General features: G+C 41.0%; 1 protein-coding gene across 2 annotated transcripts; it reads left to right on the top strand.

Moving 5' to 3' along the window:
- The first annotated feature begins 7,051 nt into the window (after nt 1-7,051).
- On the top strand, nt 7,052-22,219 carry HSF2 (heat shock transcription factor 2). Of its 2 annotated transcripts, XM_083857001.1 has the most exons (14): nt 7,052-7,257; nt 10,610-10,718; nt 10,924-11,051; nt 12,422-12,546; nt 14,508-14,583; nt 15,737-15,798; nt 15,912-15,996; nt 16,834-17,003; nt 18,291-18,397; nt 18,488-18,563; nt 19,149-19,254; nt 20,185-20,244; nt 20,838-20,904; nt 21,280-22,219. In XM_083857001.1, the coding sequence occupies exons 1-14, from the start codon at nt 7,099-7,101 to the stop codon at nt 21,567-21,569; spliced, it is 1,620 nt and encodes a 539-aa protein (XP_083713127.1). In that variant the 5' UTR covers nt 7,052-7,098; the 3' UTR covers nt 21,570-22,219. The 2 variants fall into 2 exon arrangements, with proteins under 2 accessions (XP_083713127.1, XP_083713126.1); XM_083857000.1 differs by having other exon boundaries at nt 7,053-7,257; nt 18,291-18,563.
- Nucleotides 22,220-22,592: the final 373 nt, after the last annotated feature.

The following is a 22,592-nucleotide window of genomic DNA, read 5'->3' as shown; positions in this document are numbered from 1 at the left end:
TTAAAATTATTACACAAACAATGCTTTCATTTTACTTCCACACTATCTCCTACAGGCTTCAACAGAAAGCCTGCAGAAAGCAAGATTTAGTTCTAGTGTTTTCATTGTTACCTTTAAAATGCAGCTTTTACAGCAGTAATAATAAAATTTTCAACTGTTTTTGAACTTTTTTTTTTTAGCTAGGTGGATTTTTGAGTGGTCTGCTGAATAGTTGTGAAAATTAACTAGTCCATATAATAAAGTAACTAAGCCTGAGAACTGCTTTGTCAGGATCTGTTTTCAAGTACTTTAAGTACTTGAAAATAGAATAGTCTTGCTTTTATTGTGCTTCACCTCTCTTCATAAATCCTTTCCTGGGAGGAGAGAATCCCAAGGTGTAGTGCACCCTAACTCAAGCTTCTTAGCTCTTTACTTCCAGTGTTAGGACATTGTTTTGGCTGGGATGCTTTTGGGTCTGAATTACTTGAACAAGCTGTACAGGTTGAAAGCTTATTCTCCCCCAGGTGTCTAAAGCATTATTTTTTTGTGTGTGTTTTTTAATCCAGTTTCCCTTGATCTAATAGTTATTGCAACCTAGTGTGGGAGGTAGCACAGCAGTAAGGGAGTAAAAAGCATTGAATAACACTGCATTGTAAGAGGAGGCAGAGGGGGGAGAAAATGTTATTGAACTAGAGCCTTTCATGTCCTTAGGGTTCCTGCAGTGTTCTCTCTCTGAAGGAGCAACACTTAGTTGAAGTTAAGGACAGCAGTTTCTTGACCATAACATGAAAAAAACCCTTTGTTTCTTTAGGAGAAAAAGTATTCTTTAGGAGAAAAAGTATTACTATATTAATGGGACTTCTTTAGTAATATAACTAGTAAATGTGCAAGTGGAATATCTTCTGTATGTGTCACTCCCTTGGTAAAAGAACTTAGGATACAGATTTTAGAGTACAGATTCTGGTTCATAATACTTCCCAGTAATGCCACACTTGTATCAGAAATAATGTGGCCATCGAGACCAGGACAGGGACTGCCCCTCTGTATTCGGGACTGATAAGGAGACACCTTGAGTCCTGTGTCCAGTTTTGGGTCCCTAACTACAAGAAAATATTGAGGTGCTGGAGCATGTCCTGAGAAGGGCAATTGAGCTGGTGAATGCTCTGGACAACAAGTCTTAGGAAAAGCAGCTGGGGTTGTTTAGCCTGGAGAAAAGTAGACTTGGGGAGAGTCTCCTTCCTCATAATTCTCTACAACTGCCTGAAAGGAGGGTGTAGCCAGATGGAGGTCAGCCTCTTTTCCCAAGTACTAAGCAACAGGACAAGAGGAAATGGCCTCAAGTTGCATCAGGGGAGGTTTAGATTAGATATTAGGGAAAATTCCTTCACTGAAAAGGTGGTCAAGCATTGGAACAGGCTGACCAGGGAAGTGGTGGGGTCTCCACTCCTGGAGATATTCAAAAGACATGTGGATGTGCTGCTTAGGGACATGTTTTAGAGGTGTACTTGCCAGTGTCAGGTTGATGGCAGGACTTGAGATCTTAAAAGATCTTAAAGGTCATTTGCAACCTAAATGATTCCATGGTTTTCTAATTTTCAGGTGCTTTGCTCATACAGCAAATTATGATTACAATAGTAATTCCATGGTTTTCAGGTGCTCTAACAGAGCACCTGACACTTGTACCACAGCATGGGAGGAGAGACCTACATGATGAGGACTGAAGTGAAATGAATATTAATTTACTTGTTATGTCCCAAACACGTGTGTTGTTGGGCTATGATCATAGCTCTCATCTAGAGAAGGGGAGAGGAAGAAGTGACACAGTGTTGAGACTACATTAAAATTCCAGGATAAGGCAAATATGTGCAAACCACAGACAGAATCTGCCAGAACTGTGAAGTCAAGATGCTCTATCTGTGTTGAGTTTTACATTTGTATAATACAGAAAACTACCAATTGCAGGGGGTTCTCAACTTAATGGTCAATTTGTGTGGCAAAGAATAAGCAGTCTAGCATGGAAGACAACATTTTGATGCACATTCGATAAGGGCTTGATTACATTTGACCAACTTAACAAAGGTGATGACAGCTGCAATTGCAGTGACAGCATAGATACCATTTCAGTCACCAGCTGTCCACTCAACTGTGGTGCGTGGCTGCTACAAGCAATAGTTTTAACCAGACTGGGAAGGAAATAGCAGAATCCTGTGGACACTACAGAAAATCATTGCTTTTTTCTAGTATCTCTGACAATACAGGAAAGCGAGTAATTTTGGCCATGTTTCTGGAAATCGAGTTTTTTGTTGTTTTTTTTTTTTTTTTTTTTCTTTTATAAAAGCTTACAGGAGCCTGAACTAACAATGTGAACAGCAGATTAGGCACAGACATAGGATATTACAGTTCCACCTATTCAGATTCAGGTAAATTAGATTGAGATTAGCCAGTTTGGCTTGTTTTGTTTTCAGTCTTGGTGTTTTATGGTTTAAACAGGCTGAAGAGAGTTTTTAAATGGTGATTAGCATGGGGAGACATGATATGACAGACTCCATACTCACAGACTAGGTGGTTTTTATCCATTCAAATTGTATCTCTGAATGGCCTTTGAGAGCAGACTAATCTAATATAATTTATTCTTTCTGAAAGAAAAGAATTATTCTCTGAAAATAATGCTAATTTTAAAACTTAATCAGAACATTGTTGCTTTTCTGTGTCAAATATATGGTTAAGGTTGCTCACTGGTACTTTGCAAAGAATTTCCACTGTAATTTTGATAAGAATAAACCAATGCAAGGGACATTCGTCATTGAAGAAAGCTTTGCCATGCTCTGGAATTGACCTGACAGAACAGTTATTTTATGGAGGTCCTCATGTTTGGAATGTGAAGTTGCATGAAATAGAGGCCTTGGAATAAGTAAAGCATGGATGTAGTATGTGGTTTATAAACTAGCTTCAGGTGAGATAAAAGTTTCTTCTCATGCTTTACTCAGATGTATGAGCCCTTCATTTCCACAATGTTCAGAACTTCCACATAACAAAATCCTCTTTGAAGCAGAGAAAATTATGCTAACAGGTTTTTGTATCTACTTTTCATTTTAGAGTAAAACAGTGTTAAGTTGACCAAATGAGCACAAATACTTTGGGTTTTTTCCTTACCCTTGAACTTCCATAATTACCAACACATGGTCACAGCAAGCTGCTCTAAAACTTCAATAAAGTTTTCTGCCAGGTGTACTGCCCGTGAAACCTCCTTGCCTCTTTTTTTCCAAATCTACTATCTTTTAAAAAGCTTCAGTATCAAGATTAACTTTGTAAAAACCCCTGAAAATCGGGTAATCTGGCCTGAACTCATTGTTATCAGGCTAAGAACTGGGTTTCAACTCAGATATTATTTTGCTTCCTTTTTAAAAATGGGGTTTTTTCATGGCTTCAGGCATTTTTAATCTGGACTTTTTTAAGGACACTAAGTTTAATTGAATGCTATTTCAGTTAACAATGCTTGTTTAAAAGATACTTTTTCCAAATTTGTAATTTTTCCTCATATTAGGAAAAAACAGTCTTTTAAGAAACACTAAGCATTTTCAAGGTGTATGGAAGATCTTGTCTAACTAGGAAAGTCTGTTTCAAGTATTCCTCATACATAAGCAAACAAGAAATAGATACCACTTCTGTGCTATTTGCAAAGCAAGCTATCTTGAAGGGTTTGAAGTCAATATGAATATAGGTCTGTATTTTTCTTTCAAGAAAGAAAAGCCATTGATCATGAATGGAAGTTGGTTTCAGTTATCATAGCTTAATTTTAAATACACTGTGGGGAACGGTTATCAAAATTTTATTTTGAAACTTGATGCCAGCCTTTGTTTTATCACTGTCTATTAAATATCCAGTGTGCTGACTGTGCCATCTGTTCTTCCTGCGGGGCATAAGAAGGAAAATTAATTACTCAGCCATCCAAAACACTGAGTGGTACTTGAATCAGATGCACAAGGATGGCATAACACTAACTGAACGGATATTACTTTGGAAGATTAATCTCTATAGAAGCTCTCTGAAATGTCATCTACCTTGCCTGCTCTAGGCTAGTTTCATCACAAATACAGATATCTCAGACCATCCTTGGTTCAAGGAGGATTAATTTAAAGCTAGGCCTCTTAGGGCCACTTTTGATTGAAGGAGACCCTAATATGCAGATCTGGGACTTCCAAGAACAGTTTCAGTTATTTAAGTGGTGTAATAATTTTTTGAAGGTGGAAGACTTGCATCAAATTTGGCTGTGAGGTGCTCTGCAGTGTTTGATCCAGGACAGCCTATTTGTGGCTGGCTGCCTGTGCTTGTTCCGGGGGTAACATTTGTGCAAGCTCAGCGTCTGATTTGTGTCTTGCTTTCACATGGATCAATACCGATGAATCAATAAAGATAACCTTCAAATGCTGGCCTTTCAGGCAGGACAAATAGTGCTTGGAAAAAGAGGAGGGCATTGCCTTGGAATCTGTCACCCTGCCTTTGTCTCTCCTGTCATTTTTATTTTCTTGTTTTGCATCATGCTGTTTGTCTTAAGGAAAATCTGCAGACTGGTGTCCCTCGGGGAGTTGACTCAGGCTTTACTCAGGGTCTGTTGTAACTGGAGTTCACAGAGATTGCACTTCAGACATAAGAGCCAGAGCAACAGCACAGACAGGGCTGTTGATCCCTGCTGCATTTCCATTGTATGGAATGTAATGCGCTGTGGAACAGAGTCCCCATCCCAAATTATTCTTCTTAAAGCACATCAAAAACCAGACTATCAGCGGCCAAAGCTCCTGTAAGAGAGCATAGGAGTGCTGTGGGGCTTCCTGCTGCTCAAGCATGAGAGGAAGAGACCAGTGATGGATGCAATTTTTAGGCATATGGGATGTCAAACAGATAGTGATATGAACAGTTATCTAACTTTATCCTTTGGCCTCCTGCCCAGATTTGAGGTGCTGCTAACTATGTAGCCTCTCCATGAAAACTGTGGAAAAAAAGCTCTGGAAATCAGATGTTTCCTGTTGGTAGTGCTCCCTTATTCCCTGAGCACTAGGTCTTAGTTGGAACTCTGACATGTGGGGGAACTATGGGCCCACGGGAGGGGGAATGAGGCTCAGGAGGAACAGAATCTGTTGGGGCTTGAGGAGTTAGTTCAGGGATATGGGAAGAAATCTGAATTTCCAGCATTTCACAATACTTGAAGAGTTTTAAAGTGTTATGTTTTTCTGGAGAGGGGAGGGTGAGAACTGTATCAGGAAAGATTTAAATAGCTTGACCTGTCTCAGAGCTGATAATTACCAGATTTCTGCAAGCTAAGTGGAGGAAAATTTTACTGCAGTGTGGAAAAAGATTACAGCACTGCTTATGAAGACACTGGGAAGTCAAACAGCCCCAGATTAAAGACTGGTGAGTTTTGCAATGGCTGGATTGTAAAATAATGTAACCAAAAGCTTTACAAACAGGGACAGGCAATTACCTTGTGCTCAAACCTTGTAAGATAATAAAATAAAATAATGGACACCTTATTTAAATTGTACATTGCAAACACTTTATGTTAGTGTAAGAATTAAATAGATAACCTCCAGTTCTTAAGCCTTAAGGCTTCAGAAGAATTTTTTTTTCCTAAACTGAGGTTTAGAAAGAAGGGTTTAAAGACTGCCCTTTACTGTAAGACATCGGAAATCAAATTACACAGCAGTATTTTTCACCATGGTGATGTTCAGTCTACTAGGAAAAAGAAAAAAAATTAAGTGTGTGGTTACACTTCTCAGCCTAAGACCTCAATATAGGGGTTGACCTCTTGAAAGATTGTCCAACAAGTCTGCAAATCAACTCCTATTTTCAAATGTAAGTTGTAAACAAGAAATACAAGATGCAGAGCAACACTGTGCCGACATCAATTCACAACCATATTCTTCGCTCTGCTTATCTAGCATTTTTATCCAGATCAATGGAATCCGGTGGGACCGCACGTGCATGTCAGGATGAAAAACTACTTGGAAAATTACTGTAAATCTGTGTTTAAATTCAAATGGCATTCATATAAGTTTTCTCATTCCAAATACTGATCTGAAAAGCTGAGACATAAACTTAGCAACTGTGACTTCTCTCAGGAATGATCTAGTGAACATCAGTCAAAGGGTTTTTTATAGGCTGTAGTAGGCTGCTAATGATGTGACAAAAGGGAAGATGTCTGATGTACAGCTTGAAACAGAAATATTGAACTTAATTTTCCTGCAGGCTATCCCGGTAAAGGTTCTGTCATCTTCCCTGTGCCATTGTGCTTCATTTTCACTGCAAACTGCAAGATCAAACTCACTGAGATTCTTTGACTTTTTTGAGAAACTTCACCAAAGATATTAACACTACTAGTCGATGAAGGTTTGTTGTGAAAGTACTAATTTTAGTTCCACAGAACAACTTCTTTAAAACTATTTGCAGTTAATATGTGATTAAGTTTTGCAAAATACTTGGTACAGTATTTTAAAAAATAGGCTTTTTTCCTTGCGATACCCAGATTCTTTTTGCAGTTTCAGAAGCTGGTAGGTCTGAAGTCCAAACACAAGTTGCCTTGCAGAGGGGTCTGCTGAGGGCCCGCCTGAGATGCTTTGAGGGGAAGTTGTCTTGGATATTCCTGTTGTGCATACTCCCTGTGTACTCCTGTTTTTCAGCTGACTAGCTATTCTCCACCTCTCTCCCAGACGGTTCGGACCCCCTGGGCTGGGACAAGACCTCCCTAGGCCCGCTCCGGCACCCGCCCGCCTTTCCCTGGGGCTGAGCGGGGCCGCTCCCCGCGCGCCCCCGCCTCCCTCAGCCGCGCCCCGCCCCTCGCCACGCGCCGCCGCCCCGCCGGGAACGTGCGCCCGCGCCGAGCGGCCCCGCCCCCCGCCGCGAGGCGCGCCCCCATTGGCCCCGTCCGGCCCGTGCCGGCGCTGTTGTGACACGTGAGGGCGGCGCACGTGGGGACGTTATGTAAGGCGCAGGGGGAAGGGGCGGGGCCGGCACGCGCGCGTGCGGCGGGGCCGCCGCGCATGCGGGGTGGGGCCGGGGGGCGGGGCCAGGCCGGTCTGGCTGTGCTCCGTCCGCAGACAGAGGCCCCGCGGCTCCCCAGCGACAATGAAGCAGGAACAGCAGCAGCCGCCGCCGCCCCCGGCCCCGCAGCCTCCCCAGCAGCCCTCGCCTCCCTTCGCCAGCCCGGGGGTCCCGGCCTTCCTCAGCAAGCTGTGGGCTCTGCTGGGCGAGACCCCCAGCAACCAGCTCATCACCTGGAGCCAGGTCGGGCGCCCCCCCCCCCCCCACCGTGCCCGCCCGCGTGTGGCGGAGCCCCCGCCATCACCCCGCGCTTCTCTCGGTGTCCACCGGGGCCTGCGGGGGCCGCGGCCCTCGGCCTGCATGGGGAGGGTGGGAAATCAGGGGCCAGCCACATGGCTCGGTTGGGTTTGGGCCGGGCCGGGCTGAGCTGGGCTGGGCTGCTCGGGAGAGGCCGGCTCGCCTCCGCCTCTCCCGTGTTTACCCGCGCAGCAGGAGCTGCAGTGCCCGTGTCCCCGGCACCCCGCGGAGGGGGGTGTCTGTCTGGCGGGTCCGACAGGGCAGGCTCGGGCGTCCTGGCGGGTAGAAAGGGGCCCGGGAGCCGGGGCATTCCGCCACTCGCCTGAGGAGGCGGCGTGCGAGGCAGGTGGAGCTGCGGGGGGATTTCGGTGGGTGCCCCAGGAACGGGGCTCGCCCGCGGGGAGCCGGGGCTGCGGGAGGGCTCCGGGGCACGGGGAGAGCGGCGTGCTCGGGCCTGCTGCTGTTTCCCGTGTGCTGCCGCGGGCCGGATCCCGCAGCGCCACGTGGGGAAGGCCGGGGGGTTCCCGGGCGCCGTGTCCACCTGCTGGGGGGCGGGAAGGGAATGGCCCGCGGGGGAAGTCCAAGGGCATGAGTCTTGGTACAGTGCAACGGAGAGCTGGCGAGCTGCTACAGGGAGCATCATTGATGGTTGTGCTAAAAGCTAAGCACGTATTTTAGTAATAGCCACTTCATTTTTTTCCTATATGCTATTATCAATAAGATCTTGTTCTCAAATCGTATCAATATCTGTAAGCGGTATCGAATGAGACGCAACTGAGAGATCCTTATTTTAAATGCTTTACAAATAATGAAATGTCTTAAATATTTTACTGAAGATGGTTTACCATGTTCAGCCAAAACTTCCCAAAGAGGGAAGCAGGAGGCCTCAGTAGATTACAGCAGCTTTTCTTACTTTTTTTTTTTTTTTTTTTTTTTTTTTTTTTTTTTTTTTTTCCCCATTTTGTTTGTTTTTGTTTCAGAGTGGGAATTTTAGTGGTGTTTTTAGGGTGTGTTTGGTGTTTGGGGGTTTTTTGTTTGTTTTTTTTTTTTAAGAAAAGGGACCTAAAGGCTGTATGAAGATTGATGTTCTCTACATTAAAAGGTGCTGGTTTTGCTGCCTTATGCTTTTAATGGAAAATTTCCAAATCTGTTGCATATGTTTATCTCAAGTAAACACAGCAATACCTGTTAGATATCCTTGTGGGGTTGTTTTTTTTTTTTTTTTTGGTTTTTTGGTTTTTTGGGTTTTTTTTTGGTTTTTTTGGTTTTTTTGGTTTTTTTTGGTTTTTTTAAATTAACAGTAAAAATAATTGCTTAAGATTCTGCAAAGCTGTTTATAGAGGTGAAGGTCCACCTATCACAGTTGATATTATTAGCAGCCAGCAGTTCTTGTGGGAGGGAAGTATTGGGTTTACTTGTGCTATGGATGAGGAGTACCAAATGAAGCCCTTGGACGATTGCTGTATGCTGTAGTGTTGGCACTAGGAGTTGACAATCTCATTTAGCTGTGGAGTGGAGCCTACAGGCCTTAATGTCTGTACAGCTTTGCTGTAAATGACTGTCAGGGCAACAACAGCTTGTGGATTCATTTCCCAGATTTTCATGTGCTAGGCCTGGACAATGTCAAAGTGATGATAAAGGGAGGCACCACATGAAAGTTATCTGTTGGTATCGTAGTGTCACTTGATTCAGCACCTTCGGTTTGTGAGTTACACACAGCATTGGCTAAAATAGTCTGTTCTTGCCATTTCTTTTGCCTCCCCTTTTTCTTCCACTGATCGACTCTCAGCAGGAGGTAGGTAGGCATTACTGGAAGTGTTCATCTCCCTACCTTCCTCCCAGTGTTATGCACCCAAGTCATTCAGGGGGGAGTCATGTTTAACATCCTGTCTGATGCTCCCTGCTGATTGCAGGAAGGAGCTGTTGTGGTTTAACCCCCACTGGCAGCTAAGCACGGCCACTTGCTCACTTCCCCACACCCTGGAAGAAAAAGTAGAACTCGTGGGTTAAGGTAACCATTTAAAATTGAAATGAAGTATATGATAACAGTAATAAAACAAATGATGCCCAATACAATTGCTTACCACCTGCAGACTGGTACCCAGTCCATCCAAAACCAGCACCTGGCCCTCCTACTGGATAATTCTCCTATTTATATGTTTGGCATGATGTTCTCTGGTAGGGAGACTTAGGCCAGTTTGGGTCAGCTGTCCTGGCCATGCACCCTCCCAACTTGCTGTGCACCTGCTTGCTGGCAGCACTTGGGAAGCTGAAAAGACCTTGACTTAGGGTAAGCACTGCTCAGCAACTATTAAAACATCAACATTATTCTCTCACTGAATCCAAAACCTCATCACTCTACCAGCTACTAAGAAAAAATTGATTCTGTTCTAGCTGAAACAAGGAACCCACCTTTGGACAAGGACCTTCATATGGTCTGAACAGTTGGTTCTTTAAGCTTCTTGAGATCATAGAACTGCTGACATTTGAGGATAAGAAGTGGCTCATTAAACTGAAAAAGCCTCTTAAGAAGATGCAGGAAAAGTGTTAACATTTGTTGAAGATGAAACTTTTTATTAACTAGAGGGTGAGAGTATTGTGGATGTGTAGACAAAACCTAAACCATTTTGAAGAGATAATTTGCATTCTGCCAACTCCTTGCCCTGCAGCTAAATGGAGTGCAGTCATTGAAGAACAACGAGCTTATCCTTCTATTTTAGTTAAAGCCTGTGGATTAAATAAATCAGTCTTCCCTCACAACTGGCATTCCAGAAGGGGAATCTTGCTTTAGGTGGCTACCTTTTTGGTAACTCCAAAACCCAGTGGACACCATCACCTCTTTGACAGCTCATCTGCTCTACAAGTCCTATCAAACCAAGCATGCTTTTATACTGAAAAGCAGATGGGACTGTCAGCTGGTTGTTGTTATTTTTTTCCTTGCTCAGGTTCTTTGTTAATATTGCTTACTAGGGCTTCAAAACTACATCCAAAATTGATAGTAATGTCCTGTAGTGAACTGTGAGAATTGCTAGTGAACAATTATTTCATATTTTGATGAAGCAGTGTGTAACAATAGAGACATTCCCCTTCAGATACAGATGAAGATGTAAATTGATAGCACTCAGTTGCTTTGCAACTGCAAGGTTTGTACGCTTTTTGTTTTGGAACATTGTAGGCAAGCAGATCAGTAATGTACTGCATGCAAAAGGAAACATTCCAATCTGGTGATTAATTCTGAAAGCCCAGTGTGTTTTCTGCCATGGTTTTTAAGTAGCTTAATGTGTCTCTCTCATTTTAGAATGGAAAGAGTTTCTTGGTGTTGAATGAACAGAGATTCGCAAAGGAGATCCTTCCCAAGTACTTCAAGCATAACAACATGGCAAGCTTTGTCAGACAGTTAAACATGTGTAAGTTGCTGGATTTTTGCATTCTAGCACAGTTCTAAATCCTGTACATAAAAGTTAAATTATAATTTCCTTTCAGCAGTGGCCTTGTGTTCTCTGCAGCTAGGATATTGTCTTATCCTTGAAATTCACAACAGGATAGTTGGGACAGCATGCTTCAAATTTCTTAATGTGGGTTTTGAGGTTTTTCTTTTGTTTTTTTTTAAAGATGGCTTCCGTAAAGTGGTCCATGTTGATTCTGGGATTGTCAAACAGGAGCGGGACGGTCCAGTAGAATTCCGGCACGCGTATTTTAGGCAGGGCCGGGAGGACTTGCTGGAACACATTAAAAGGAAGGTTAGTGAAAATTCACTATGTGGAAAACCTGTACTGTTTAATATTGATGAATAGCAAAGTTCACGTCAAGTTTAACTGCAGGATTGTGAGTGCAAATAAGTTCAGAGTTTATGGAAACCAACTGCCCTGCTTTCATTTATATCTTAAGTTTGTTTAAAGATATTTTTGGGGATTTGACAAGGCTTTTTTTTCTACTTCGCTGTCATTATAGTAAAGTTTCACAGGTGGCAAAAAAGCATGAGTTATGTAATATGACAATTTGCAAATTACTATTAGAAGTGCAGAGCATGCTTTGACTTTACCATCAGCAATATAAGAAACTGCTCATTTATGTAACTTGTTTCAGAACAAAGCTACTGTAAGCATTAGACTTTACACCCAAGAGAATGAGGCAAACCTACACATACGTTTGTTATGCTTCTGAAGGGCCCGGTGTTACTGAGTCAAGTGATTATGGATGGCAAATAGAAATACGGCAAATTAAACTGGATGTCTTGGTTAACCCCAGTCAGCAGCTCAGCCCCACATAGCCGCGCACTCGCTCCCCCCACGTCAGGATGTGGGAGTGAATTGGGAGAGTAAAAGTGAGAAGACTCATGGCTTGGGATGGAGGCAGTTTAATAAGTAAAGCAAAAGCTACTCACACAAGAAAAGCCAAACTAGGAATTCATTTACCACTCCCCATGGGCGGGTAGGTGTTCAGCTATCCCCAGGGAAGCAGGGCCCCATCACTTGTAATGGAGACTTGGGAAGACAAATGTTATCATTCTGAACATCCTCCCTACTTCCTTTTCCCCACCAGTTTTATATGCTAAGCATGATACTGTATGGTATGGAAGGCTCTTTGGTCAGGTGGGGATAACTGTCCCAGCTCTGTGTGTGCCCTCTCAATTTTTTGTGCAGCCCCAGCCAACTGTCTGGTGGAGTGAGGTGAGAAGCAGAAAAGCCCTTGACTCCACGTGTAAGCACTGCTCAGCAGTAACAAACATCTCTGTATTGCCAGCACTGCAGCACAAGTGCAAAACACAGCCCTATATTTGCTGCTATGAAGAAAATTACCCCATGCCAGCCAAAACCAGCAAACAGTGATGTACTCGTTACCACCAGGTTATTGTGACACAGTTACGATGAAGTAGAGACTTGGGAAAATGCCTGAAGAGTTTAAGTGTACACAAATGTTGGTAACAACTAAAGCTAATGTGGTGACAGCTGTGTTTCTGGTTTTCAAGATTCTTGGATGCTTAGTTTATTATTAAATTAAGTGCATATTTTGTCAACATGAGTAAAAAAATGTACTAGATCACCAAAGGAGAATAATAGTCAAGCAGGAGTTAAGGGAAGTGTTGTTTCTGGATTCTAATCTTTTAAAGGTTTCTTCTTCGAGACCTGAAGAAAACAAGATACGTCAGGAAGATCTCTCTAAAATAATATGCAGTGCTCAAAAAGTGCAAATTAAACAGACAACTATTGAATCTCAGTTGTCTCTTTTAAAGAGGTAAGTTGCTTCATCAGTATCTGATCCTTAATGTTTGAGTAATTGTGAATGCTAGATCTGGACAAAGACTAGTTCTAGGTATCTCTTGATTTCTGGTTGCCTAATATAAATCATTGCTGTAGGAACATACATTTCAATAGAAAAACTGCTTTAAAATTGAATTTTCTGATAAAGTGTTGGTGTTTGCAGAACTGTCTAGTAGAAGGCAATTAAACAACATCTTTAATAATTGTTCCGTATAGATGCTGAGTGTGAGTATGAATATTTAAATCAACTCTTAGTATAAAGTATGCTGGGTTTGTCTTCTGGTATGTCTTCAGGTTGAAAATAGTTACTGTGTTTGGTTTGTGCAGTTTGCATATAATACTTTTTGTAGGACAGTTAATGTCTTTGCTCATTGTTTTTTATTTTCCTGTTGGTTTTGTCCTCATTTCCCCACTGTTTAAGAGTTAATACCTTTGAAAATGTGTTTAGAAATCTAATTTGGAAATTCATTAGTTACCTCATTGACAGAGAAACAGAATTGAAAATCCAAATGTAAATAGAGGCTTTTTTTAGAATTTCATTACTGCCTGCTTAGAAATTATGACTTGTTCTCAACAGTGAGAGAGATGTGTGTCACAAATTACTTAATCCTTAAGAAAATGTAGATACAGACAAGATACATGAGCAGAAGGTCATGCACTGTAAGTCATATCACCTCAATAGAAACTAATAGAGTTTCTGTTTCTTCTTCTAGTAGGTCTCATGACAGTGTACCTCTGCAGCAGAAATCACCAATTAGTTCAGGTTTTAAGAAGTAAATTCTCTCATTTATAGACTTCAGTTGTAGTGGCTTGAGTGGTATAATTTTCAGAGGCAAACTTCTTTTGCTTAGGCACAGTCTTTGTTAGAATCTGGCCAGTCTAGAGTAAAAATCGTATTTGCCTTCTTGAAATCCTAGACAAATTTGTGTTGAAAGAAACCTCCGAGAGCCATCAGGTCCAAAGCACTGCCCAGAGCAGGGTTGGCTTTGACTGAGATGACAGCCAGTTCCTAATGAGCTGACAGTTTGTAGAGGTGAAAACAGAGTGCGTTGGTCTTGGACATCCATATTGTCATCCCGTCAGTTTAAAATTATTCGGGTAGAAACTGGAGCTAAATCAAAAGACTTGGTCCTACAAAATAGGTTGGTAAAGCTGGGGAAAAAGTTGAGAAAGTTCAGAATCCCTGACTTCTGCTGTGATGGGACTGTATTCTTAAATTGAACGTTGGACACAGGAGCAGTTTGAGGAGCGAGTACTCCCCTGTATCACACTGCATATGAGCTGCTGTTTCTGAAAACTTAGTTTAAGGTTTTCTAAAAACCCAAACACCAGTGGAGTTGGCTTCTTTGTGTTGAAAATTAAACTACAAAAGAGAAGAATATGGTATGTTGTCTGCCCATATTGGTTGAAGCTTTTGGTACTCATTATCTATCTCTTTACTATGGCATACACTGTTGGAAACAACAAGGCTCGTGGTTACAGTGGGGCAGTTTTTACACTGTCTCGGTAACTGGAATCCTGTCAGTAGTGGGAGAATCAAGATCACTAAAATGGCAGCGTTTCATGAAAGCTGGTATCTTTGACATGCTCCTGTTATTTTTTATCACCTAACATGCCCCTTTACTGGAGCTAATAGAGGTAACTGTTAAATGCTGATAGTTAATTTTTAAATGCAGAATGTATGGGTAATGATCATTGCCAAATTTGGGATTTTTTTTTCCTTTAAAGCAGATGAAAATTCTCTGCAGGCTGTTTGTTGTGTTTGTGTCTCTGTTTCATAGTTACTTTCCAAGGCTGCTTGCTGCCTGTGTGACTCTCTCACAGCAACCCCCAATCTAGGAACACATTTCAAAGAGTTTTAATTAAGCCAACTGATCTTTAACAAAAATTAATAACTAGTTTTAGTGTGACTTTTAAATCATCATTTTTAAACAGAGAGAATGAATCCCTTTGGAGGGAAGTGTCAGAACTGAGAGCAAAACACTTGCAACAGCAGCAAGTTATTCGAAAGGTAAGGCTTCATTCAAATGTCATGTGTGCTTGAGTGTGTGCTTCTGAGGTAGGAATGCTTTGCCATATTACCTTGTTTTGCCTTCACTCAGCTTTTTAATGTCAAATCTCTCTTTATTAGAAAAAACAGCAAGGTGATATATGATGAACAAAACCTAGTGATAAAAACATTCAGGGAATTTTATTGCTTAAGAAGCAAATGAGGCAAAAGTCTTGTAAACATTTTCAAAGAATGAGGCTCAAGAACATCCTTCATTAGTCATCAAGTTGCTCCTAATTTGTCCCATCCATTTTTTATTACTTTCGGAATCAGATGTCTAATTCTCTGTGTCATCTGATCTCGGGAGAAACTTTCTCACTGCAAGAATTACAAGATTCTGTATTTGAAGTTCACTGCTGCCCCACTTAACCGACCCACTGACTGTATATTCCTAGTTACCAGAGGCATAGATGATTGAGTGGACCTGATGATAATATGTTAACTTAGATGATTTGATTTATGATCTACCAAAATTGATATAAATGCATTAAGTTTATAGATGTATTTTTTTAATGTATTAGAAAAGGGATCACTGCAAAGTAGCCTTGTAGCAGAGACTTCCTGATTTTTCTTCCATTTCTTCAAGCCAGATACATACATTAAAGCCTTAGATATAAAATGTAAGAGAAGGAAGGCTAATGTTTCAAAAGGAAAGACAGCTGATGAATACCGTTAATTGTACATGTAATTTTTTTCTGAATCTGTCAAAAATGCCTTTCACCAGAACCAGTATTTGCAGATATAGATTATCTATATGGTCCACATCCCTATATGCCTTTTGTCATTGCTAATTAGAATTTTTTTAATTGTTTGAGTTGCTGCATGTCTTTCTGTGTATTGTATGATGTCGTGTAAAAGCCAACTCTTATCACCTGCTATGTGACAAGTCTTTTTCTAACAATCAAATAACTATTTAGATGTTATCAGCACTGGTTTTTACCTTGATTTTTAGGTTTTCTGAACAGCTCTATATAAAAATTATTATACAAGGGAAGTGTTATGCTGTTCATGTATAGATTTTATTACTGGTGTCTATTTGCTATAAGATGCCTTGGTACTCAAGAGAAACAATTACAAAGTAAAGCAACCAACAATAGTGTTCTCTCCCTTACAGATTGTGCAATTCATTGTTACCTTGGTGCAGAATAACCAACTAGTGAGCCTAAAACGCAAGAGGTAAATATGGTCTCAAAAGCTTTTTGTCCACTTGGTAAACAGACAGATCTTGTTGACTAATTACCAAAGAGGTGGATTTGAGATGCCTTCTTCCTTTACTCTTTCTTATGTAGGCCTCTACTTCTGAACACTAATGGACCTACAAAGTCGAATGTATTTCAGAAAATTGTGAAAGAACCAGCTGACAGTAGCCACCATGTAAGTTTTCTGTTAAGTGTACTCTGTGTTATCATGGAGTGCAGGTGGGCAGATGGATCAAATTCATTGTTGTGTGGAGACTATAACACAGCTGTGTACTGAGAGCTGTCAGCTTGTAGAAGTGATAGGCTGTGTTGTTTCCTTTCAAAAACTAAATGTTTTGATAATCACCATTCACTTTCCAACATGAGCACGTATAAACCAGTTACCTGTGTATTAAATACAGCTCAACATGATCCTGCTGAAAGCAGTTTGCTTTTAAGAATGGTGCTGTTAGAAATAGCATGTGTAATGCTGCATTGCTGTCTCTGGGAATGTGACATCCCTGGCCCTATCACAGGGACAGTGATCCAGACTGTTGCTCTGCAAGGCAGCATCCAACCCAGCAAAATCATGTCATGTTCCTCTTACATTTGAATGAGTCACACCACTGAAAGTGGTTTTCTGCTTTCAAAATAATGATTGGCAAGGAAATCGTTAAAACAAGTGCTGTAGGATGTAGTATAGAATCAGTAGCTTTATAACAAAGTACTGTTCAAACAGCACTCACTGTTTTAGTATTTTTAGTTCTATTATCTGACAGTGCTAGTTTAATTTTATTTGTACACCTCTAGTATTTGCTAAATTCTTTTTCCCATAGCTGTTATTCTCCAGCTTGTTTATTTACTTGTAGGGCTTTTTCTATTAAACATAGATCTGTACAAACAGCTTGTAATCTCCAAGGTGCGGGAAAACTCTTAGAGTGCATTAGATGCGAAGCATTGTAAGATACATTGACTGTCAAAAAGCTGAAGCTTACCATCCCTCCATGCCCTGACTCTTTTACATAATTCCCAGGTACCTCTCAACAGAAATGAGGGCTTAAAACAAAGGGAGCAGATTTCAGATGACATTGTTATTTATGATGTCACTGAGGATGTGGGTGAGGAAGAACATCCCATGGCTGATGAAGAAAATCTTCCTGTTACACCAGAAACAAGTGAAGATACCACTTCAGATTCTTCCAAGTAAGAAGTCTCCAGAAGTGTGTGTTGATAAATAGCTTTCAGTGTTGTATAATATGCACTAATTCAGATGCTTCAGATATTTTTTTTAGTGAAGTGGCTAGAATTTTTCAGCACTCCTGCACATACAGAAACTTCATCTGTGAACTAGTGAGTTCACACTAGTTTTTGATTTATTGACCTCTGGATTTGTTCCAGAATAGTTAACTGGCTCTTGGAGTTTTAATATCAGGAGGATAGCTCAAAACTGGTGAAAGCAATCTGTATTATTTGCATAATAGTTAAATATACTAAAGCCAGAATAAGAGAAGTCTTCTTACTTTTTGGTTATGTGTACAGACAGGAATGACTTCCTTTGTTTTTGCAGAGAATAATTTACATGTGGTGTTTGTCAGGTTTTGGTCTGGTCTTTGCATTAAGCCAATTAATTTCAGGGTTCTGGGTTTTTAAAAGTCCCAGTTGTTTTTTGTGATTATGTTCCTTCTTGTCTATAGTCGTATAAGCAAGTTGAAACTCAGTCCAGGGATTTAGATGCAACTCTCAATTCTTGAGTTGCATTGGATTGATAGGGCCTGTTATTATGCCTCAAGTAAAAAAAAAAAAAAAAAAAAACAATATCTGGACCTTATACTTGAATTGACACCATTGTTCTTGCTCAGCTGATGCCTGGGAATGCATTCTCTGGTAGAAAAGCTTCATGAGAAAAAGGCTGTGATAGAGAGGCAACCTAACTAGCAGTGTCTTAAGGGTTAAGAACCAGAATAGAGATGAAAGCACATCAGTTGAGGCTTGCTCTTGGTTTTCAGGGTTTGTTCCTGGTGTGCATAATAAGGTTAACTACAAACCCATAGACTGGATTGTTGTTATGCTTCATTACGGGTGCTCCAGGGTTGATGCTGTTCCACAGGAAATACACAAAACATACTGTCTGTCTGGTTTGGTGACCTTGTATGATTTGGTTAACTTTGTACATAACTCATATTTATATGCAAGCCTATACTTGTTCAAGTGTCAGTGTTTCTGTAGCTCTCTAGCAGTTGGTTGTTGTGGTCTGGCACAACACTGTCTGCTAACTGAGCTGCCTTAATTGCATTGATCATTACAGAGCTTTATCAATGGAAAATAGGTATTTTGAGTATCTTTGTTTAGTATTAAAAAGCAGTAGACAAGTTTGTTTCCTGATAGTAGCTTGAATAGTAGCTTGACTAAAGTGAGAGGTAACTAAACCTATGGAAAAATACCAGTTTAAATGTGTATGAAATGCTGTAATTTATTTATCTCACATTACAGCTGTAGCTACCATTCTCCTGATATTGTAATTGTGGAAGATGATAATGAAGATGAATATGCCCCTGTAATTCAAGGGGATAAAAGCACTGAATCAGTTGCTGTCCCAGGTAATGATCCTGTCAGCTCTGTCAGTGACAGTACAAGCCCACTCATATCCAGTGCTGTACAGCTGAATAACCAGTCAACTTTAACTGCAGAAGACCCAGTCTCTGTGATGGATTCCATACTCAATGAAAATGGAGTAATTTCACAGAATATAAATCTTCTTGGAAAGTGAGTAGTCTGGTCTTTTGTTTTTTTCAAGTATTAGAACTGATTTATTTGACTGAAGTAAAAAGAATTGAATAGCAGTATCTGCTGAGAATTTTAAACTTACAGGCCACTTACTCCAGCCAGTTTCTGAAGATCCTACTATTTTAAGTATTTTAAGATGTGACCTACGATGCGACCTCTGATTTTCATTGTTAAGTGAGTGACTTGAGATGTTTAATCTGGCAGTGTAATGTTGTAGATTGTTTAAACTGTCAGGATTGATTTTTGCCACTCCCGCAGGTGGATTAGATCCATTAGGGCTGTGCGGATGAAAGAATTGTATCTCTGCTAACGTCATGTAATAGTGTTATGTCAATGTAATTCCTGTGCTACGTATTCCAGAGCACCTGTCTGCTGACTTGGGTTCTCCTCTGAAGAGCCTAAAAGTCTTCTTTTTTTCCAGAGGTCATTTCTTGTGAAAGACTTAGTTCATTCTACTTCTGGTGAAGAATTTTAGATGCATGTAGTACATCTGTGTAAAGCTTACTTAAGGATTTCTCTTATTTTATTGAGGGATACAGCAATAAAATACTGTTTGCCTTCTAGAGTTGAACTTCTGGATTATCTGGACAGTATCGACTGCAGTTTAGAGGACTTCCAGGCTATGTTGTCAGGACGACAGTTCAGCATAGATCCAGATCTCCTGGTTGATGTAATTTTGACTTAATTTTAAGTATTTTCATAATAGGATATAGAAAACATTTGTGTGTGTTGTTGCTGTTTAATATGGATTTAAATCACAAATGATGTATTTTTTTCTTCCCTTTACAAAGCAAAGTTATAAATACTTGAGTTTCTGGAGCAGTGGTGTAAGTCTTAATGCTACACCACTGCTCAAGTGAATGCTTAAGTTTGTTATTGAACAATGGCTTTCTTACTGCAGTAATCCTTAATTTGTTGTGATGTGAACTTGGATGTCAAGTTGATTAATACTCTTGTTTTGAAATAACCAGCACATCATCTGTGGTCTTCTCTCTGAACTGGAGTTAAAAAGAAGCTTGCTCCCTGTAGCAAGGCCACATTGCTGGCTGGTGGCAGGGTGTTGTCTGCCGTGACTCACGTGTCTCCTCTCTGAGGTGCTGCTCCCTGTCCATTTGTTACTCAACCCTAACCTGGGCCAGTGCATGAGGTTACTGGTGACATGTGGCTGTTGAGCCTGCTGGAGTGTCTGTTGGCCCCTCTCCCACCTCACTGAGATCCTTCTTAAAAGCAGCTCTGTTCTCCACTTACTGATGACTCTTTCCAGCTTGGTGTCACTTGCAACTTAATTTCACTCATATTGTAGACAGAATTATCCATGCAGCAAATGTCAGAAGAAACTGGTATTCTAAGACTGCAGCAAACAGTGTTTGATGCCATACAGTTGTTTCTTTTGTGATCAGGGTTCCTGGAATTCCAAATCATTGTGCTCCAAAGCTAGATTTTCTTTGTAAAAGCAGTAATTACTTGTAAATAGACTCCAGTCCTCATAGAGGGTGGAATAAATACAGGGGTTATTCTCACACATGCAGAAGCAATGGTCTTTTATTCTTAATAGCAACACTGAGATACCTAAAAACTTCATGTCTTTTGTCTTACTCAGCTTTTTACAAGTTCTGTGCAGATGAATCCCACAGATCATGATCATGTCACTAATACCAAAGTAAGTCTTAAATCCATTGCTCAACATACGCAGTAGTGAGAGATGCAAAATTCACTCATCTTTTGCTGTTTACTGGAATCGTGGCACTTTGTGCTCTGGCTTTTAAGACTTGCATGAGAATAGGATGACTGTGCTGAGTTCATACTGGTGGGCTTTAAGCAGCAAAGGAAAAAGCACCCTAATTAATTAGTAATGTCCTTTAAAACTTGTATTATACCTCTACATTGTACCAGTCTCTTGACTTTTGTATCCCCTGAGATTTTTTTAGTTGCAAACATGGTATGCACTTCTATCAGAATGGTTTCATCTGTATTGTCTGGTGGGAAAAGAAACACAGTAGTAAGCAGTGGAGCAAAGATGTAGCACTTTATAATTGTCTTGTTCATTCAAAGCATTAGTTTTGGTTCTTGCTTTGTAGCCTGTGTTTCCATTTCATGTTTTCTCAGCCAAGGTGTCTTAGTGTGGGTGATACTGATAATGCCACTGCATCTTATCACAAATGAAAATTCTTTTGTAGTAGTTGATCAGCTGTTTTCCAGTGGCATTGGAACATGCTTTAAACGTGTATTTTAAGAGTTTGCTTTTGTTTCCAGGCAGAGACAAAGGGAAAAGAAACTAACAAGAATAATGCTGGTCCAGCGGCTTCACAGGAAATGCAAGGTACTAAGCCCAGATCAGGTTAGCTGTAGTGATCTATTGAAACACTTCAACAGTTGAACATTACTCTAAAAGCCATCTCACTTACTTGCTCCTTATCTGGTTTTATGTTACACTGATAAATAACCAAAACACAATACTTAGGATATTTGCTTTTTAGATTTTTGTCTCTGCACTAGATGCAGAGAAACTGATTTTTTGCATGTGAGTCTGCACAGATAATGTTATGCATGAACATAACAATTCTTTAAAAGCATAAACACGTATCTTTTTTGATTAATTCTTCTTTAAATAAGCACTGTGCATTGGATTTTGTTTTTTCCTTCTGCATGTAGAAAGGCACATGAATTGATATTCTGGGCATTTTTTTATCTGTAGATAAGCAGCTGATACACTACACAGCATTTCCACTCCTTGCATTCCTCGATGGGAACCCAGTCTCTGCCGTTGAGAGTGGGAGCTTCACTGCTGAAACTCCTTCCACTGTTGAAAAATCCCTGGAAGGGGAGGAGCTCCTGGAGAGCAGCCTGGATCCCCAGCCCACCCAGAGCAAACTGGTGCGTCTGGAGCCGCTGACGGAGGCAGAGGCGAGCGAAGCCACGCTCTTCTACCTGTGCGAACTTGCCCCAGCACCCATGGACACAGACATGTCCTTCCTGGATAACTGATGTGAGGGAGGCTCTGTATATAGTCATGAAGATGAACTATTTATTTAGAATATTGTTTGGTATGAGAGTTTTTTGTAAATCACCGTTTTATGTAACCAGGTATGTGGAATCTGAAGTACCTTTCGTATCTTATCCAAGCAGTTGTTTAGCTATGGAGTTAGACAGGCCACCGGGCACAGCTGGCACTGCTGGGCCAGGCTGCTGCTGCACTGATGTGAACACTTGGTGTTGCACACATTGCTCGTGCTGCAGGTAACCAACACTTGTCAATAGTGAGCTTTGGTTTATGGTTTCCTATACTTGTCTTACCTATGATGACATAAACTAGTAGTGTATGGTTAGGGAACACTGACTTTCTGTATTTTGGGGGGTTTATTTTTTACATTTTGTTTAACACACATGAGGCTTTTTTGGGGTGGGGGGACCAGGACCTGATGTAGGCTTTTTTTTTTCCCTGCTTCAACTGGGAACAAAGTGCCTGTACCTTGCTAAATCTTGGTTCTGCCTTACTTTCACTTCAGTGGAAGTGCTCACACATAGCACAAACTGGGGAAAAGTTATTGACAGCTGCCAGGCCCCCTGACTGCATGAGTACTTTTAACTTGGACCATCTATGCTGACAAAATAAATGTTACTTGAGTGTGATACGTGTCAAGAGTTTAGTCTTTTACTCTGTGTGCCAGGTAGTTAATAGACTTAACAGCCTCTTGTTTTCCCATCATAGTGGCTGTGCAAGGTCTGCTGTGCACAGCTCCTGGAAAATAGTTCCATTATCTCCAGCCCGAAGGGTTTATTGATAAACCTCCCAAACATGTGTCTAATGCAGCAAACTGTTTTCCAGTAGTAGCACACAAAAGGGTGTTGTCTCTGCCACAGCTGTCAGTAAGACATCAGAGCCCCATTGCTTTCCTTCCAGTGGAGGAGCCCTACCCCTCCTCCAAGGTGTGTGTTCACTACTGCCCTCATGGAGGCCACAGGTGCTGCAGTGAGTTTGTGTCCTTGTGCTACAGGGCCAGAGGGGTT

Source organism: Zosterops lateralis (genome assembly GCF_965231275.1).
Source record: "Zosterops lateralis genome assembly, chromosome: 3".
In the NCBI taxonomy this organism is placed as follows: Eukaryota; Metazoa; Chordata; class Aves; order Passeriformes; family Zosteropidae; genus Zosterops; species Zosterops lateralis.
This window is presented reverse-complemented; position numbering and strand designations above follow the sequence as displayed.

What these genes read in the sequence shown, in the direction of transcription:
- HSF2 (XM_083857000.1), top strand. Translation starts at nt 7,099, where the DNA reads ATGAAGCAGGAACAGCAGCAGCCGCCGCCGCCCCCGGCCCCGCAGCCT. An exon ending in AGCTCATCACCTGGAGCCAG is followed by an intron (nt 7,258 to 10,609) that starts GTCGGGCGCCCC and finishes CTCTCATTTTAG; the next exon opens with AATGGAAAGAGTTTCTTGGT. An exon ending in AATATAAATCTTCTTGGAAA is followed by an intron (nt 18,564 to 19,148) that starts GTGAGTAGTCTG and finishes TTTGCCTTCTAG; the next exon opens with AGTTGAACTTCTGGATTATC.